At 39.7% G+C, this 21,170-nt stretch overlaps 1 protein-coding gene across 10 annotated transcripts in view; it reads left to right on the top strand.

Annotated features, from left to right (window-relative positions):
- LOC133663586 (WD repeat-containing protein 49-like) overlaps positions 1-21,170 on the top strand; it is a 91,714-nt gene that overhangs the window by 15,333 nt on the left and 55,211 nt on the right. For 9 of the 10 annotated variants that reach the window (XM_062068164.1, XM_062068161.1, XM_062068163.1 and 6 more), the window contains 6 exons: positions 2,136-2,303; positions 5,843-5,991; positions 7,954-8,187; positions 11,536-11,700; positions 11,838-11,953; positions 18,979-19,109. In XM_062068164.1, the coding sequence (XP_061924148.1) occupies positions 2,136-2,303; positions 5,843-5,991; positions 7,954-8,187; positions 11,536-11,700; positions 11,838-11,953; positions 18,979-19,109 (963 nt within the window). The remainder of the gene's footprint in view (positions 1-2,135; positions 2,304-5,842; positions 5,992-7,953; positions 8,188-11,535; positions 11,701-11,837; positions 11,954-18,978; positions 19,110-21,170) is intronic. The other variant, XM_062068162.1, reaches the window with a different exon arrangement.

Here is a 21,170-nt window from a genome sequence, read left to right as displayed (position 1 = left end):
GCGTCCAAGTCCGACATCCTCAATCAACGTGTTAATTGAGACGAATAATGATGCAAGGTCCATTACTTCTTCTGTAACACCAGCCAGCAAATGAAAGCGGGCTAATTCTTTGCTGCGGAGGGCTTGTTTTTCCTCTGGAGTTGATTTGCGGTATTTAAAAAGTATTTCATCTGAATAGCAGCGATGGGTCGCGTGTCGTCGTCTTGATCAAATTGTCACAGTTAAGGTTATTTCATCGTCAGTTGAAGTCTGCAGAAACATTAACTGGACACTTGGAGAAGGGTACGGCCATATTTTAGGACGATGTCATCGTTCTGCCCAGCGACACGTTGTTTGGCAAATGTATCAACAGGAATAAAAACAAAACACAAGCAAGCCCGCTGATCTGAAGCTAAAACTAGGGCTTCCCCAATCGGTCCGATAATAGCAAAAAAAAATAAAACATTTGTGGAAGTCGCTTCCTAGCAGCTCCACTGTAGACACGCCACAAGAGCCAAGCTTGCAGGTTTAACAAAGTTTTAATGTTTTTTCACAAGATCTTTTCAAAATGTCTTTCGGCATGTCGTGTCCCAATCCTCTCTCTCGCTCTGCTCCCGGCCGCTTACTGTTAAAGACAACAGATGATTAGATTAACACGTACCACCTGTGAAATCGAATCACCAGCCCGCTGGTGCTCGTCCTCAGTACCGTGGACAGCGGCGGTGACTTTTCCTCCTACAGGCAGCGCTGACTGCACTTTCCCTCCACAGCATTATATCAGCTTGCATGTAAAATGTCCGATATAGGCAGTCCTCTTACGTGTTTGCTTGTGCAAAGTCAATAAAGACACAAGTCTGGTCTTCTATTTTAGTCAACTTATTTACAAAAGGAAAACACGGTAATCTATAGGCTACTGGGATTTAGCAGCTACACAACAGCTAAGCACACATACTAGACACACGTACTAAAGGCCTGATTTGCTGAGACCCAAATACCCATCGCTAAACTGCATGTGCAAAGAATGAAATTGCGTGTACTATTACTGCTTCGACTGTGTACAATTGAAAAGTCGTACAGGCCGCCTTGTTTAGATGAGCTTTTAGCGTGGACAGTTGTCAGGTTCAAACACTGATGACATCTATTAAACCGACAAGAAGCAAGGAATCATGCAGAGACAGAGTTCAATTTGGCTCAATGAGGAGAGACGTTTGGGATTGCACGCTCAGTTACAATCTCCCACCACGCTCTGAGCTAACAGTCCCACGCGCTCCTCTATTTATTTGGGAGGTCCCTGGTTGCATCACTGAGTCCGCCTCTAAAAGGAGTGGCCACACATTTCATGCAAAGCAACTTCCAGTACGCACAATACGTGACGGAATGTGCTGGGGCCTTGTGATTGCCTTGTTTCTGCTTCGTCTGCATGCTGTCATCTTATCTTCATTTAGCAGGCTAAAACAAAGATAATATCTGCGGCTGAGGCCACCCCTCAGACAAGAAGTTTTGTCCTTGCACAGATAGAAAAAGTACAGCTTGAGCACAATAGCTAATAACTATAGCAACGGACTTTAAGGATACTAAAGTTATGTGATAACTTACACATTATTATTCTAACACAAACTCGTCCACAAGATGGCGCCATAGCACAAACAATAACACACCTTTTAAGTGTCTTTGCTTGTTTGATTTTTTTCCCCCACTATGGACTGGACTCTCACACTATTAATTAGATCCACTCGATGTCCATTGCACCGGTTGCCCAAGGAGAGGGGGGTCCCCACATCTGCGGTCCCCTCCAAGGTTTCTCATTGTATCCCATAGGGTTGAGTTTTTTCTTGCCCTGATGTGGGATCTGAGCCGAGAATGTCGTTGTGGCTTGTGCAGCCCTTTGAGACACTTGTGATTAAGGGCTATATAAACAAACCTTGATTGATTAAGCTATTTGCATTATGGCCATCAGCGAAGAAAATTCCACGAATTAGCCGCACCGTTTTATAAGCCGCAGGGTTCAAAGCGTAGGGAAAAAGTAGCGGCTTATAGTCCGGAAGCAAGTGTACATAGAGAAGGCAAATAAAATAAAGGAGTGTTTGTCAGTGGCATGTGTAAAGAATGTTAATATGCAAGCTTTAGTTGACCTTTACTTCTCTGGTATCCTGCAGTCCTTTACCTGGATTCACTGGAGGCATTGGTGTCATGCAGCACCAGGCCACAAAGCAGCATGGTGATTGGCTGGAGGGAGAAGGAGCGCAGGCGTCTCCGAGTCTCTTCTTTCTGTACAAAGAGAGGCGTCTGGGACCTGGACTATCACCGTGAGCTTAAGATGATTGGTAAGAAAACGACGTATAATGGCTCGTAGCGATGAGCCCATCTGCATCTTCCGGTTTGTTTACTTTCTATCTGCACATAGAGTACAAAACTAATGTGGTCTCGTAAGGCCTCGCAGACTTTCACCATCTGTTCGTCCACCCTTAGCATGAAAATGTTGAGCATATTGGATGTGATCTTTGTGAATTGACAAGCCAGATGGTTGGCTTCACAAGTTGGGGAAAGGTGTGATAGAAACTGCACTTCTCTATTAATGAAGACTGTGGAGGTCTGCTAGAACTCCCACTAAGGAAGCGTGCTTGCTCACCCTCGTTACGCTGAAACTTACCAACACTATTTATGTCATTGTGCATTTCTGGCCGTGAAGACGCTTCTTTTTTTTTGCCTATCATTCACAATCCCCATGTGAGAGACAAGAACACACGTCTTTCTCTTTTATGTGCATTCTAAATAGAGATCAACTGCTAGCAAGAGGCAGCTAACAATACCGTTAATGAAAGCAATCTACTCCACCTAAAAAGCCCTCCTAAAAAACCCCCAGAAACATCAAAACACCTCCAACATATGTATGTAATGTAGTAACAGGCACCATAATACCCACTAGCTGCGGAAGCTAGCTATCCAATCAGCTAAACGGACTCAATAACTCCACGATGACTTCTTGGTGAATTTATTGAGGATTATGTGAAACTGAAACAATACAAAAAAATCAGAATCAGAATCAGAAGTACTGTCAGGTTCAAACACTGATGACATCTTTTAAACAAGACAAGAAGCAAGGAATTAAACAGAGACATAATTAAATTTGGCTCAATTGAGGAGAGATGTCTGGACTGTACTCCTTGTACAGTGTCACCACGCTCTGATGAAAGATTGTACGCCTCCTCTTTTATTTGGACTTACCCTGATTACATGGCAACAGCTGTTACTAAGGGAGGGGGGTCGTAAACAGCCATCGCCTTTGATTACAAAACAGTTCAAAGAAAAGGTCGTTTCAAAGAAAAGGTCGTAAAAGAGTTTAAAGGCCTACTGAAATGAATTTTTTTTATTTAAACGGGAATAGCAGATCCATCCTATGTGTCATACTTGATCATTTTGCGATATTGCCATATTTTTGCTGAAAGGATTTAGTATAGAACAACGTCGATAAAGTTTGCAACTTTTGGTCTCTGATAAAAAAAAACCTCGCCCCCACCGGAAGTAGCGTGACGTTGTCAGTTGTTCACTCCCTCATATTTTCCTATTGTTTTCAACGCAGCTAGAGCTATTCGGACCATTACCCCATTAATTTGAGCGAGGATGAAAGATTCGTGGACGAGGAACGTTAGAGTGACGGACTAGAATGCAGTGAAATACATATTTTTTTTCGCTCTGACCGTAACTTAGATACAAGCTGGCTCATTGGAGTCCACACTCTCTCCTTTTTATATTGTGGATCACGGATTTGTATTTTAAACCACCTCGGACATTCAGTGCCTTTTATCTCCACAACAATACATCGGCGAAACGCTTTAGCTACGAGCTAACATGATAGCATCGTGCTTTAACTGCATATAGAAACAAAAAAAATAAACCCCTGACTGGAAGGATAGATAGAAAATCAACAATACTATTAAACCGTGGACATGTAAATACACGGTTAATGCTTTCCAGGCTGGCGAAGGTTAACAATGCTGTGCTAACGACGCCATTGAAGCCTACTTAGCAACCGGACCGCACAGAGCTATGCTAAAAACATTAGCTCTCCACCTACGCCAGCCAGCCTTCATCTGCTCATCAACACCCGTGCTCACCTGCGTTCCAGCGATCGGCGGAAGGACGAAGGACTTCACCCGATGCGTTTGGCGGCCCGGAGACGTAGGAAGTCAAGGTGAGGTCGCCGGCTAGCGCGTCTGCTCTCCAACAAAGTCCTCCTGGTTGTGTTGCTGTAGTCCGCTGCTAATACACCGATCCCACCTACAACTGTCTTCTTTGCAGCCTTCATTGTTCATTAAACAAATTGCAAAAGATGTCCAGAATACTGTGGAATTATGAAATGAAAACAGAGCTTTTTGTATAGGATTCTACGGAGTACCATAACTTCCGTTTAACTGACTACGTCACGCGCATACGTCATCATACCGCGACGTTTCAGCCGGATATTTCCCGGGAAATTTTAAATGTCACTTTATAAGTTAACCCGGCCGTATTGGCATGTGTTGCAATGTTAAGATTTCATCATTGATATATAAACTATCAGTCTGCGTGGTCGGTAGTTGTGGGTTTCAGTAGGCTTTTAAAGAAGAGGTCGTAAAACAGTTCAAAGAAGAGGTTGCCTTGAGGGGAGTCTGGTCCTGCTTCCTCACCGCTTTTGTAGTTCTCGGGTCAAGACAAAATCTTTCTGTGGATTACAATACATCAAAGAAACAGAACACCTTCATGTTGCTTCCCATCCTACACAGTGGAGTTTTACAAGCCTTCTTCTTGGTAGGATCAAAGACAGCTTTTGTCTTCTCGCCGGGAACTAATGGCAACACAAAGTTTTGTGATAACTTAGATACAATCATTCTGACAGTAGTTTAAAGTGTTTTATGTACTGTGCTCCTAAGTTAATTTTGCAGATCAATTTAAGTGTCTTATCATTTATGGGGTTGATTTAATTTAATGGTTCAAGTCGATCAAAAAATGTTTAAAGGGTGGGCAAAACAGAAAATGATTGACAATTCCTTGCTTCTTGTCTTGTTTAATAGATGTCATCAGTGTTTGAACCTGACAACTACATAACAAAAAATGTATAAAACAATTTGTGCTGATTTAAAAAAAAAAATCAAAATAAGGAGGTCAGTATTAGTGGCTAAAATGAGCAGCTTTTTGAAGCGGAGTTTGAAGCTTCATACTGATAAAGCATGTTCCCTGGGTCACACGCGCCTCCCCCCTCTGGAACCCCCTCTCCCAAGGGGGCACGCCCCACTAGTTGAGAAGGACTGAGCTAAAGTGAAACACTAAGCATAATGTAGCACTAGGGCTAAACAGTCTACGAACATAACAAAACAGTCACTTCCAATGTTTGCACTCACTGGGAATGATGGGATAGTTGTATCTTTCAGCACATGGCCTCATGTAAAAACATGTAAAGTTGACCAACTTCTTAATTCACAGCCAAAACCTTCTGGCAAAAATTGCAAATTAGCGTTGTTTTTTTCCAAACTCTGATGTGATTCAGCAGCAGCTCAAGGAGCTAGCTTACTTCTCGCTAGTGGCTGAGGGAGCAGTGTGAGTAAGGCGTTGTTAAAAGTAGTTCCTCGGCTTTAGCGCTCGATCAATATTGATCCGTTATTATGCAGGTGACGGCATGTAAATGGAACCTTGTTAGTGGTTTTTGAATGTTCTTTTAGAGGACTTTAACATGCACTGTTAGCCGCCTCTTGCTCGCAGTTTTTTACTATCTAGAATGCACAAAAAGGGGAAAGATGTGTGTTCTTGAGTCACATCGTGATTGTGGATGATGGGCAATTTTATTTTTTTTTAAAGTGCAGTTTCTCTTTAAGTCATATTTTTGTAGCCACAGCAGGTGGAGACCACCAGGTCCTGCTATGGAACGCTTACGAGACCTCCCAGCCGGTGTACACACTCACTGGCCACGTGGCCCCGGTTACATCCGTCCGCTTCATGCAGAAGAAACAACAACTCCTCAGCTTCTCAAGAGACAAGGTACGTGTGTATCCGTGAAAACAACCGTTGAGAAGATTTGTCTCACACGTTTTATTTCAATTATGACCACATTCCCGCTTTTTTGTCTGTTACAAAAATGATGTTGGTGCTGCCTTTCCCCTTTCCTTCTGTTGCGGCATTGTGCATGTTTGCTTTCACTTTTTGGATTTTCTGGTGGGAATAAATATTTTAGAGGTGATTTATGTTCCATCTGCCCGCTGCTTAAACACCATCTGCCACTGCAGGAGGCTTTGAAAGCTTTACCACATTTTCCTTTGGAAGTGCTCCTGCACCAGAGACATCCGTCTTGTCTGGTGCCGTAAACCAATATGGCAGCCTTCTCATTGAGAGGCACTCCCAGGCCATCTATCTGTGGTCATCACCCCATAATTAGTCCAAAATAGGTGTCAGAATTTTTATGAGTGCATGTACAAAACCCAAAACCAGCTAAGTTGGCACGATGTCTAAATAGTAAATAAAAACAAAATACAATGATTTGCAAATCCTTTTCAACCTATATTCAATTGAATAGACTGCAAAGACAAGATACTTTACGTTCGAACTGGAAAACTTTATTTTTTGCAAATATTAGCTCATTTGGAATTTGATGCCTGCAACATGTTTAAAAAAAGCTGGCACAGGTGGCAAAAAAGACTGAGAAAGTTGAGAAATGCTCATCAAACACTTATTTGGAACGTCCCACAGGTGAACAGGCTAATTGGGAACAGGCGGGTGCCATGATTGGGTGTAAAAGCAGCATCCGGGAAATGCTCAGCCATTCACAAACAAGGATGGGGGGAGGTACACCCCTTTGTGAACAAATGCGTGAGCAAATTGTCGAATGGTTTAAGAACAACATTTCTCAACCAGCTATTGCAAGAAATTTAGGGATTTCACCATCTACGATGATATTACGGACCTTCAAACCCTCAGGCAGTACTGCATCAAAAAGCGACATCAGTGTGTAAAGGATATCACCACATGGGCTCAGGAACACTTCAGAAAACCACTGTCAGTAACTGCAGTTTGTCGCTACATCTGTAAGTGCAAGTTAAAACTCTACTATACAAAGCGAAAGCCATTTATCAACAACACCCAGAAACGCTGCCGGCTTCGCTGGGCTCGAGCTAATCTAAGATGGACTGATGCAAAGTGGAAAAGTGTTCTGTGGTCTGACAAGTCCACTTTTCAAATTGTTTTTTGGAAACTGTGGACGTTGTGTCCTCTGGAACAAAGAGGAAAAGAACCATCCGGATTGTTCTAGGCACAAAGTTGAAAAGCCAGCATCTGTGATGGTATGGGGGTGTATTAGTGCCCAAGGCATGGGTAACTTACACATCTGTGAAGGCACCATTAATGCTGAAAGGTACATACAGCTTTGGGAGCAACATATGTTGCCATCCAAGCAACGTAATCATGGACGCCCCTGCTTATTTCAGCAAGACAATGCCAAACCATGTGTTACAACAGCGTGGCTTCATAGTAAAAGAGTGCGGGTACTAGACTGTTCTGCCTGTAGTCCATACCTGTCTCCCATTGAAAATTTGTGGCGCATTATGAAGCCTAAAATACCACAACGGAGACCCCCAGACTGTTGAACAACTTAAGCTGTACATCAAGCAAGAATGGGAAAGAATTCCACCTGAAAAGCTTCAAAAATTGGTCTCCTCAGTTCCCAAACGTTTACTGAGTGTTGTTAAAAGGAAAGGCCATGTAACACAGTGGTAAAAATGCCCCTGTGCCAACTTTTTTGCAATGTGTTGCTGCCATTAAATTCTAAGTTAATGATTATTTGCAAAAAAAAAAAATAGTTTCTCAGTTCGAACATTAAATATCTTGTCTTTGCAGTCTATTCAATTGAATATATTCTGTTTTTATTTATGATTTACACAACGTGCCAACTTCAGTGGTTTTGGGTTTTTGTAAGTCAACATTCAACTGGCGACATTTTCTTTTGTCCAGGTTCTGTGTTTATGGGATATTTCCAGTCAGCTGTGTGTTCACAGTCTGGACGGCGTTTTCCCGGCGACGCAGGAGAGCGCACAAACATCTCTGCTCCTGCTCGAAGGACGCCAGCACCTGCTGCTCACCTTCAATAGCCTGCTCGTCTTGTTGGAGACCGTGAATGAGGAGACCAGGACCAGCAGCCATGAGCATCCCGTCACCTGTGTGCTCTACAACAGCCTTTTCAGACAGGTACTGCAGCTTTGCGTGTTGCTGTTGGACGCAGCTCCACTACTTTTACAAATGTAGTAATTGGGCATAAGCTAAGTAATTATGTACAGTGGAATCTTGGTTTACACATTTAATCGGTTTCTTGAACATGTTTGGAAATATAAAAGGTGGTAGCAAATGTCTCCATAAAAACAATGTACAAAAGTTCCTATTTAAGTGAAAGTTTGTACACTTTGAACTGCTGTCCTCTGCCAACACACAGAAGTCCCTTTGGTGACCTCACAAACGATCAGAAATCACAAAAATGCTTAACTTTAACAACCATATTGCTACTGAAGTGAATTAATTAACTCATATTATGTTCTACATATGGTGAATGTTTATATTTGTCAGGCTTGGTCAAAAGATACGACTCAGATGCAGAGTAGGGATTAATTCGGCAGACTTTTATTTTGAAAGCTTCCTTTCACCTCCAGAGTCAGGGCAATTCAATATAGGCTATAACTAACCTAGTCGGCGAAAAAGGTTCCAAAAAAAGGATCAACCGAAAATCACTCCGAAAGGAGGAAAACACAAAAACAATAATGAACTATACTTGGTGCGTATATTCTATTAAACAATGGCTATGAAACTTCTACACTTTCTCTAATCTAATAAAGGTTAACAAAAAAATGTCACTCAAAAAATTGAGGAAAAGGAAGAACTGTAAGAAAAACTGAAAACTCACCACTTCGGCTGAAAAACTAAATAACACAAAATCACTCTGCTGAGGAGGAGAAAAAGAGAACTCAAAATAGCAATGAAGGAATTCAGGATCAAGGTATTCAAACACGATGCTAGAGAGGCACGAATAAACGAGACAATCTGGCACAGAACAAAGGGAGGCGTGGGCTTATAAGACACATGAAGGGTAATGGGGAACAGGTGGAAACAATCAGGGGTCAGGGATGACGTCAGACTGATGACATAAAAGGAAGGGCAAGTGACCTGAAACGAGAGGAGTTACTTTTCAAACTAAAACATGCAATTCACAAGACAGAAGAAACCAAGACAAGACATGTGACAATATTCACCTTGGAGAAAGCAAACCACCAAGTTTAATTAAGTAGTGGTATTTCAGTTTAAGCACATAAATAGATAAGGCCCTTAGTTTGATATTTTCAGGTGGATTGGATCACTTATCGTAGGAAAAGAGGCTCTGATAGGGACTTCGGAATGCAAAAGTGATAACCATATTGTGGAGGTCTTGCTCCTCCGGGTTCTCTGGACCACCAATGACGGACATGACAGCCGTGTTCATCTTTGCGAACAATGATTTATTTTGCAATAAGTTGTGCTTTTCAGCCATGTTCAAGTTTCTCTCGCTCGTTCTCCACCATCAACAACCTCCTCTCCTTCCCGACTGCTGCCTTTAACAGAGCGACATGTGATCAGACAAACACTCACAGCTGTGTCATCTACGCACCTGTCACTAATCTCGAAGCCGATCCTGACACACCCCGCTTCGCTGCAGGTCCGCAGGCCACACCCCCACCCCACACATATCCTTGTGAAACGACTACCTGTCTAGCCCAACATTTGAGTTATGACTTAAAGCAGTTGTTTTCAAGACACTTACACATGAACATCTCCTTTTATGCTCAGGATGCGCTCTCCTGACTTAGCACACACCCAGAGACAGAAAGGAGGAATATAACAACTGATAGGTTGGCTTCTCCAGTTTAGGAGTCTTTCATTTTTTGACCTAGGCTCCTCCGGGTACTGCAGACCTGTTTAATGACACTCGCTTGTAATAAACCTATTACAAGAAGACAGCCAGCTGTTTCCTTTAACTTGGACACACACATCTATACCTTTGGCCATTAAAAGCCAGTAATTTCCAGGAGTTATCGCACCTTCTGAGTGGCCTCTGATTTACTAATAGTTTCTAATGTTGTAAAAATGTGTAGAATAAATATTACATTTCAACATTTCTGTCAACAAAGATTTGCTTCAGCCTGCGACACACATTTTGATAGTAGGCTATTATAGCTAATATAGACACTTACGTCATGTGTTGCCTTCAGTATAAGACTTATATACGGCTTTTTTATTTTTTGCGGCTCCAGACAGATAATTTTTTTGTATTTTTGGTCCAATATGGCTCTTTCAACGGTTTGGGTTGCCGACCCCTGGTTTCTGCGAACATTTTTGGTTTTCATTCATCGACACTGGTTTACTGAGGACTGAAAGGGTGTGTGTGTGTGTTAGAATAATTGTTTGTAAGTTATCACAAAAAACTTTGTGTTGAAATGAGTTCCAGGCAAAAGGACAGGGGCTGTCTTTGAGGCCTACCAAGAGTAAGGCTCGTAAAACTCCACTGTGTAAGGGGGAGAGCCACATGAAGGGTTTTCTGTTTTCTCTCATGTATGGTAATCAACAGAAGGATGTCGTTCTGGCCCAAGGACTTCAAAGCGGAGAGATGACAGGATCTGCCCAATTTCCAGACAAGCTCTTTTTGAACTATTTTATGGAACTCTTTTTGAACTATTTTACGAACTCTTTTTGAACTATTTTATGGGACTCTTTTTGAACTATTTTACGAACTCTTTTTGAACTGACCTTTCCTGTGAATTGTTTACAACCTTTTCTGTGAACTTTTTGCGACCTTTGTCCTTTGGAAACAAAGGTGGCCATGTGGTCGGGGAGGGTCCAAAATAAAAGAAGGAGGCATGCAATCTTTTGGCAGAGCGTGCTGAGATACTGTACAAGGGTACAGTGTGTCAAGGCGTGTCTCCTCAATTGAGTCCAAATTGAATACTGTCTCTGTTTAATTCTTTGCCTCTTGTCTTGTTTAATAGATGTCATCAGTGTTTGAACCTGACAGTGTGTGTCTGTGTGTGCGGCCTGACAGCCGAGGGACAAAGATAAGGCAAGACATTAATTTGCCCTTACGTAATGCCGGCCTCGTACAATAATAAATATTTTTAAAAAATTGTGAAAATCAATCCTTTTTTGTTTGTTTTAAAATCTACCATATATAATACAAATCTAAAAAAACTGCCCTAATTTTGTTTTTTGATTTGGAACTGAAAATAGAATGAACGGAAAATACACGGACCAGCTTGCTTAGATTTGCACAAGAGTCACATTTAGACATTTTGGGGCAACCGTCCTCTTATTTTGATACATTCCCATTTGACAGCATCAACACCTCCGGCTCAGTGAGGCAATAAAGATATCTGACGCGTGTCTTATATGTCCTAATAATTGAAAATCTTCATTCTTCACCGCATAGCAGAATTATTAAAAAGCTGCATTGCTTCCCGCATAGAATGGATCAGACGTCTTTCAATGATTGATATCCTCTGATTTCCTCTCCTGCCGCAGGTAATAAGCAGCGACGCCGGATCCTCTGTGATATGCTGGCTGGCTGACACCGGCCAAAAGGTTAAACAAATCCACCGTTGCCATGGCAATGCCGAGATTTCCACCATGGCTTTGGACGGCACGCAGACCAGGCTGTTCACGGCGGGCACTGATGGAGAGGTTAAAGTAGGCAAACATATCACACACACTACACATCTCCATCTTCATTATGCAGATCTGACCAATAATGCCGTGAGTATTAGTGATGGATCATTATTTAAAGAAACCACTAACACCTGCTTTTATCTTCATGCGTCTTGCAGGTATGGGACTTCAGTGGCCGCTGCCTCCATAGAATGAATGCTGGTCTGGGCAAGGCTGTGGTCATCTCACACATCCTGTTGCTGAGGAGGAGCATCCTGGTGATGGGCTGGGAGAGGTGCAGTATATTGTTTTGTCAACAACAGGATTACTGTTACAGGGCATGAACTAGGGTTGTACGGTATACCGGTATTGGTATAGTATTCGTTCTCGGCTGCCGCCCTTTTACACACTGGGAGGAGATTATATAATTGTGCCCAGGTGGGCGATCCACGCACCTGACATTTGTCACGGCGTCGATACCTGCGCGCCCCGCCTCCTCGCTGCCATCTTGGAGTCGGCCCCGGCGTGCCCTGCCTCGCTGTTGGTCTGCCGGCCATGCCTCCCCACAGTAGTTTAGATAGAAAGCCAAATAAATCAGAAGAAATTATTTTATTTTATTTATTTTATTTATTTTATTTATTTTATTTATTTTATTTATTATTATTTCTTCGGTCAATCGTCAACAAAATAAACAAACAGTTGTACATTCATAGATTGAAAATGAAAATGTTGCAGACCGAAAGGGTTTAGGCTGAAGTTGAACACTTATTGCGCCTAACCCTATAAACAAGATGAATTTCCGAAAATTATGAAGTGTCCTTTGTACAAAATGAACTTCCGAGAATTATTAAATGTCCTTTGTACAACATATTATAAATACACATTATACACAACATAAACACAGTTCAATTATATACACAGTAAAGGCATGTGAAATATCCTTGTACACTTAAACCTTTGTACCAATTTATATACTATATACAAACAATTACACTTCCATTATTATTTATATCCCACATTTAGTATTTTAATTAACATTGATCATAGTATTAACTACTGTGTTGATTCAAGAGTGATATATTTTTTCAAGACATTGGTCTTAAAGTGTTTTTTTAAATGTGTGAATGGAACTGGAACATTTTAAGGAATTATCCAAGCTGTTCCACAGTTGAACCCCCCTGACAGAAACACATCTACTTTTTAAGCTCGTTCTTATCTTAGCTTTCTGAAAGACAGCTGAACCTCTGAGGTCATAGGGATTCTCTCTGGGTTTGAACCTGTCCTGTAGACACCCAGGCAGCATGTGTTTATGAGCTTTGTACGTCACAATAGCAGTGTTGAGGTCAACAAGATCGTGCAGTTTTAATGTTTTTAATTTAATAAACAGAGCATTGGTATGGTCATGATAATCTGCATAATTTACAATTCTAATCGCTTTCTTTTGAAGTAAGAATATAGAGTTGATGTTTGTTTTGTAATTGTTACCCCAGATTTCAACACAATAATTAAGATAAGGGAGTACGAAAGAATTATATAATATATTAAGAGCCTTTTGATTTACAGAGTTTTTGATTTTATGTAACATAGCAATATTTTTTGCCATCTTTGTCTTAAGTATATTTATGTACAGTTTCCAATTTAATTTATCATCTATATAGATTCCCAAAAATGTTGTTGAATACACCCTTTCTATCTCCATATCATCAATTCTTATATGACACTGTATGTTATTTTTCCTATTTCCAAAAATTATATATTTTGTTTTATTTAGGTTGATTGACAGTTTATTGGCATCAAACCATTGCTTTAATATGTGGAGTTCACTCTCTACAGTCTCTAAGAGTTGGCCAAGGTCTTGCCCAGAACAGTACAGACTTGTATCGTCAGCAAAGAGAATACAGTTGAGTTTTTTAAAGATTTTGCAGATATCATTAATATACAATAAAAACAATTTTGGTCCCAATACAGAACCCTGGGGTACTCCATGTGTTATAATCTGGTTATCTGAATCTACATTTTTCATATGCACATACTGTTCTCTGCCACCAAGATAACTCTTCAACCAATCGTGAGCAAGACCTCTAAAACCATATCTCTGCATTTTCTTTAAAAGTAATGTGTGATCGATGGTGTCAAAGGCCTTGCTCAGGTCAATAAAAACGCCAACAACAAACTCCCTCTTATCAATTGCAGTGGTTACCTCCTCAACTAGTTCCATCACTGCCATGGAAGTGGACCTGTTTGGTCGAAAACCGTATTGGTGTTCACTTAGCAAGTGATGCTTATCAATAAAACTGTCTAATCTTGACACAAATAATTTTTCAAGGATTTTTGAAAATTGTGAGAGTAAAGAAATAGGCCTATAGTTGGTGAACTGATGCTTATCTCCACTTTTGAAGATGGGAATAACTTTTGCCGTTTCCATTTTTTTTGGGAAAACACCTTTTATAAAAGAAATATTACATATATAAGTGAAGGGAACAGCTATAAAATCAACAATTTCTTTGATCAGAGAAAAGTCCAAGTCACAGCAGTCTGTTGACTTCTTGTTTTTCTGAGAATTTACAATTTCTGTGATTTCACTTTCATGAACGGGGGAAATAAAAAACGATTCTATGTTGCTTTGAATGGTTTGTTCATTAAATTTGACACTGTTTTCAGGTTGTACAATTTCATTTGCTAAATTAGGTCCAACATTCACAAAGAAGGTGTTAAAAGCATCCGTTATTTCCTTAGGGTCATTTATAGTTTGATTATTTTCTATGAAATAGCTTGGATGTTCCTTATTTGTCATGTTTTTTTTAATGATACCATTTAAAACTTTCCACGTACCCTGGATGCTATTTTTATGTTGTTCTAATAGGTTACAATAGTCCCTTTGTTATCCATGGTTTGTCCTTAACAGTGCTGTCCTTAATGTCATGCTTTTTAATTGGACAGTGCTTATCGTACAGTTTTATGAAAATGTTGAGAAAGGTTTCATATGCCTCATCCGGGTCTGTGGAGGTATAAACCTCCCCCCAGTCTTGAGCACATAACTCAGACTTAAAAGCTGCCATAGTTTCTGGCGTTTGGTGTCTAACAAATCTATATTGAACTGCTTTTTTGGCCCCTCTCTCATCAAAGAAATTGTGGAAAATGCTGAATACAAGTAGATGATCACTTATGTCATTGAGTAGTAGTCCTGCTGTTATTTGATTCTCCGGTTGATTGGTGAAAATGTTATCTATCAGTGTGGCAAAGTCTACTGTTATTCTGGTTGGTTTTGTGATAAGGGGAAATAAATTATTGCTGTACAATCCTGTTATAAAATCGGTTGTTTTGGTACTGTCCATGGGGTTCAGAAGATTAATATTAAAATCACCGCACACAATATGGATCTTGTTTGATTTACTAAACAAACAATCCAATTTTTGATTGAATGTGTCTAGACATGATCCAGGTGTTCTATAAACACAACTGACATTTATTTTTTTGGATTTTTCTACAGTTATATATTCAAGAACTCCAGCTATAGCAGTTGATTTGCTGTCAATCTTCCAACATTTTAAATCTTGATTTACAAAAAGTGCTACTCCCCCTCCCCTTTTTCCAACTCTGTTTGTGGTAAATAATTCATAACCATCCAATCTCTTATCACAACACTTGTTCTCATTGAGCCAAGTCTCTGAGACTGCAACAATACTACATTTTTTGAACTGGCTCAGATATTCTCTAATATTGTCTACATTTTTATACAAGCTTCGGCTATTAAAATGTATTACAGTAAATGATTTGTCCACATTCACACATTTAAATTGTTTGTCTGTGTGGTACTCACAGTTTCTGGTAATATTATTGTAAAGATTACAATCAGGATCTATGTCACTGCCAAACTCATTTGAATTGCAGTTGTAATTGATATTATCATATAAGTCTAGTTGGATGTGATTATAATTATTATACAATTCACTACTATGATTATTATCAGTATTTCTACATTCTAATTCCTTATCACCAACATTGGTAAAGATATTTTTTAATTCACTCTCTATTATATTTTAGTTTTTTCTTTTTCTTTGTACAGATAACACATTTGTATCCACCTCCACTGAAACACTTGCACAGAAACACGCACGCACACACATGCACACACACACGCACACACATGCACACAAACACACACACACACACACGCACAAACACACACAACTGACCATACTTTTACTCTATTATGAGCGTCCCAAAGCAGTCCAAGAGAAAACAAGTTTGTATTTGGTATTAGGTTAGTGTTTGTACGTGGTGTCGAGTATATGTCTTTATGATCCAAGGTAAGAAAAAGTAAAAAACAACAAAAATAGTCTGAGCATTCCAAAAATAAGCTCATTAAAAATCTCACTGTAGCTGTTCTCATCAAAAATCTCATTGTAGCTGTCCTCATCAAAAATGGAACGATCGACATTATCTGAACTGTTCGAGGTCTTCGAGTTCTCTTACCAGTATCACTTTTGCTTTTTCCGGCGTAGATCCATTCAGCTGAATGAAAACCTTGCAGTTTCTTGTCCATGTGGCTCCAATCTTGTTGTTTTTTCTCAGGATCCGTGCTTCCCGTGCTATATCCGATATTTTCTTGGTCAGATGCTCATTGATATACACCGCTGATCCCTTCAACTTTCTTCCTTGTCTCAGTAGTTCTATTTTGTGTCTCCGGTTTACAAAGCGCACAAGGACTGCAGGCTTTGCTTTGTCTCTGCGTGGCAGTGTATGACACGCTGAGATATTGTTTGCATCCACGTGTATGTCTTTTCCTTTCAAAAAGTGCAAGACTTGGTCCTCCAGAGTTTGCAGATCCTCTGTCTCTGCTTCCTCTCCAACATTCCTGCCCGCCGTAGCAGCTCGCTCATATGAGCGCGGTCTGATGTTTAGTCCCGTGATGATGACATCTTCCATCCTCGTGTACTGCTCCAAGTTTTCAACTCTCCTTTCAAGATCAGTTATTGTCTTGTCTTTTTGTCGGATTGTTTCTTTGAGTTTCCTCACTTCATCTACAAGCTCCGTTAGCTTGCTTAGCTGTTGGGAGACGCTAGCCAGGTCCCCTGACATTTTCATTTTGTTTTGTATGTTAATGTTTTTTTTTTATTGTGTTCTTTAGTTAAGGTTGATAAACCATTTTAATTGATTATTTATTGGGTTTCGTTCAACATTTTTTTATAGTTTAAATAGGGATGACATTTTTTTATTAATTTCGGGCAAATTCAAGCACTTTAAATCTTCTCTGCTACAGACAAAATAATGTTAATAAATAAATAAATAAAATACAATAAATTATATTATTTTTTGTAAATTGAGCTATATTTATTTATTTTCTTTAATCTTAAAAAAATATGCAATGTTATGCAGAAGTGCACTTATAACAATTATATAGACAAATTATACTATTTATGGTCGCGGCAGAGAGAGTGTGGGGGTACAAAAATGTTTTCTTCTTCCTAGGGCGGCGTAACAGAAAATAATTGAGAAACACTGATTGAGGTTGAAGTGGAGTGGTAATTGTTTTTTCTTTCTTTCTTTCTTTGAGTTTATTTCGAACATGAACACACTTACAGTATAATACATCACACAATTTCATATCATTTCACTTTACATCATGTCCGAAAAGGAGTAGGAAGAAGCAAAGCTTATTTAATCCTACCCCTTTCCCACTTCAGAGCGTTTACAAATATATAAAATCATTTACTGACCTTTTTATTTAATAAAATAACATCTGTGAATTAGTATACACAACAGTTTTGTAATATGTAATTCATTAATTCAGTCATTATTAACATACTGAGATGAAGAATATCTTACTTTCAATAAGGGTGAAACTATTTCTCATAATTCTTCTTCTTTGTTCTTTGTAAGCACTATTTTTTTGAACAGCCTCTTAAACTGGATCATATCAGTACAATGTTTAACTTCTTTACTTAATCCATTCCATAATTGAATTCCGCATACTGATATGCTAAAGGTTCTAAGTGTTGTACGTGCATTTTCTGTGACTTTTGTATGTGTAAGTAACATGCAACTATAAATATTTGATACTTCTTTATATTTACACATGTGCTGTTTTAGACTACAATATTGATCAATTAAGGAAAATGATTACGTGTGTCGAGTTTGTGTGCTATTGTGTGCTTAGCTGTTGTGTATCTGCTAGCTCCTAGTAGCCTATAGCCCAGTGTTTTTCAACCTTTTTTGAGCCAGGGCACAGTTTTTGCGTTGAAAAAAATCCGGAGGCACACCACCACCAGAAATCATTAAAAAACGAAACTCAGTTGACAGTAAAAAGTCGTTGTCGCAATTATTGGATATGACTTTAAACCATAACCAAGCATGCATCACTATAGCTCTTGTCTCAAAGTAGGTGTACTGTCACCACCTGTCACATTTGGAGTTTTTTGCTGTTTTCCTGTATGTAGTGTTTTAGTTCTTGTCTTGCGCTCCTATTTTGGTGGCTTTTTCTCTTTTTTTGGTAATTTTCTGTAGCAGTTTCATGTCTTCCTTTGAGCGATATTTCCCGCATCTACTTTGTTTTTAATCCTTCTTCGTGGGGACATTGTCGATTATCATGTCATGTTCGGATGTACATTGTGGACGCCATCTTTGCTCCGCAGTAAGTCTTTGCTGTCGTCCAGCATTCTGTTTTTGTTTACTTTGTAGTCAGTTCAGTTTTAGTTTCGTTCTGCATAGCCTTCCCTAAGCTTCAATGCCTTTTCTTAGGGGCACTCAGCTTTTGTTTACTTTTTGTTTGAGCATTAAGATACCCTTTTACCTGCACCCTGCCTCACGCTGTTTCCGACATCTACAAAGCAATTAGCTACCTGCTGTCACCTACTGATATGGAAGAGTATTACACGGTTACTCTGCCGAACTCTAGACAGCACCGACACTCAACAACAACACATCATTTGCAGACTATAATTACTGGTTTGGAAAAAATATTTTTTATCCCAAATAGGTGAAATTAGATAATTAGACTGTATCTCACAGTGGTTGAAAAACACTGCTATAGCCTATAGTTTGCCCTCTGTAAATGACTTGAGTAAAATAGAAGAGAAGACCAAACTTGTGTGCTCATTTCGATGTTATGTGGCTGTCCAACTTTGCACAAGTAAAAGCGCTGCAGGGCTGCTTGTATCGGATCTACAAGCGAACTGATATTTTTCATCAGACTGATATCGGATATCAATATCAGGTCAGGACCTAATCTTTCATTATTAGTTGTCTCTGTAAGTTGTTGATAGAGGTTTGGTTTATATGGCTGCTTCTTACAAACCCTCTCACTGTCTCCCCCTGTAGGACGTTGACAGTGTTTCGCCTTCATTCTTTCTTCAAGTCAGAAGTTGCGCCATCAGAGTGGAAGGGTGGCGTTCATCATCGCACGGCAGTGCTCTGTGCGGCATTCAATGCGCCGCAGACTCTGGTTACAGGTATGCATTTTTAGACATTTCATGTTGGCACCTCTTCAAAAAACAGTGGTGAATATTAGTAATGTGAATGCCACAATGCATTTAATCTTTGGTTGGTAGGAAATGTCGGTCGTAACAATATGTAATATGTTCAATATTTACTTATTTTGATCATTTTAAGGATTTATTTTGCGTGAGGGTGAGACATTGGAGCAGACAGAAGCTGGGAGAGTGAGGTGAAAGTGACTTGGAGCTAAGCTTATTCGACATAAATGGAGCGCTTACCCAAATAAACCGGAAAAAAACGTCCCCGGCCAACTTGACCAAGCGCACAACTGTCCAACGAGTGAGTCACTTTAATATTGATCATGATACACGCATGCATGATTTGAGCTAATTTTGTAGGTGTACACCTCAGTCATATTTTGGTAATTGATACGTGATCTGTAAAACATAATCTGTGCAACATTTTGACCAAAGAACCACCATTACATGTTATGTAGACCACAAGGAAGTCTTTTCCATTCAGAAAAAAATTAAAATATGACTCCTTTAATGCGCCCTAAAATCTGGTGCTCCTTATATACACTATATTACCAAAAGTATTTGGCCACCCATCCAAATGATGAGAATCAGGTGTCCTAATCACAAGTGTATAAAATTAAGCACTTAGGCATGTAGACTGTTTCTACAAACATTTGTGAAAGAATGGGCCACTCTCAGTGATTTCCAGCGTGGAACTGTCATAGGAATCCACCTGTGCAACAAATCCAGTCGTGAAATTTCCTCTCTCCTAAATATTCCAAAGTCAACTGTCGGCTTTATTATAAGAAAATGGAAGAGTTTGGGAACAACAGCAACTCAGCCACAAAGTGGTAGGCCACCTAAACTGACAGAGATGGGTCAGCGGAGGAATTATGGTGTGGGGTTGTTTTTCAGGAGTTGGGCTTGGCCCCTTAGTTTCAGTGAAAGGAACTTTGAATGCTTCAGGGTACCAAAACATTTTGGACAATGCCATGCCCCCAACCTTGTGGGAACAGTTTGGAACGGGCCCCTTCCTCTTCCAACATGACTGCGCACCAGTGCACAAAGCAAGGTCCATAAAGACATGGATGACAAAGTCTGGTGTGGATGAACTTGACTGGCCTGCACAGAGTCCTGACCTGAACCTGATAGAACACCATTGGGATAAATTAGAACGGAGACTGAGAGCCAGGCCTTCTCGACCAACATCCGTGTGTGACCTCACCAGTGCGCTTTTGGAAGAATGGTCGAAAATTCCTATAAACACACTCCGCAACCTTGTGGACAGCCTTCCCAGAAGAGTTGAAGCTGTATTACAGGGGTGTCCAAAGTGCGGCCCGCAGCTAATTGTTTACCGGCCCGCCACACATTCTGGAAATGCTATTGCAAAAATCAAAAAAACATTAAAAAAGTGGAATGAGGTGAAATGTAACTAGAAAATGTTGCAATGTTGACACAAAAGCTGCCATGCAGGCTGTTTTTTTCCTTTTGTCTATCTTTATTTTCCTTTTTCTGCCATTGCTAAAAAAAACAAAAAAAACACAAAAAATCAATAATAATGAATCATTGACATCTTCAAGGCTCCAATTACTTCAAATATTTCACATTAAAATGTTTTATCTGAAAAAATATTGCATATATTGTGTGGTTGCCATATAAAAACATCCAAGTTTTCTTTGACAAAAGAGCATAAAACAAACAAAATAATAGTTCAAACGTAAAATCGACAGATATATCTGAAGTTGATCTCGTAACTTAAGTGTTGAAAGTAAAACAAATAATAATACAAAATTATGACTTTATGAGTGGGGTGCCTTTTGGATCCCAAAGATATTTAGTGGGATTTTATTTATCTTTTCACTGTGATTAATCAAAAATAATAATGAAAATAAAATCAATGGTGTCATGCATTATTGATCTTTTCAGGGCTCCAATAACTTCACATCAAACATTGCTTTCTGAATGTTTTGGGCGTTGGGGGAAATACTGCATATTTCAGTTTTACTATAAAAAACAAAGTTGTCTTTGACAGGAAAGGCATATATAATAATAGGCAAT

Source organism: Entelurus aequoreus, linkage group LG13, assembly GCF_033978785.1.
Source record: "Entelurus aequoreus isolate RoL-2023_Sb linkage group LG13, RoL_Eaeq_v1.1, whole genome shotgun sequence".
NCBI classification, from domain to species: domain Eukaryota; kingdom Metazoa; phylum Chordata; class Actinopteri; order Syngnathiformes; family Syngnathidae; genus Entelurus; species Entelurus aequoreus.
The sequence above is the reverse complement of the archived record's forward strand: the minus strand, read 5'-3'. Positions and strand labels throughout refer to the sequence as shown.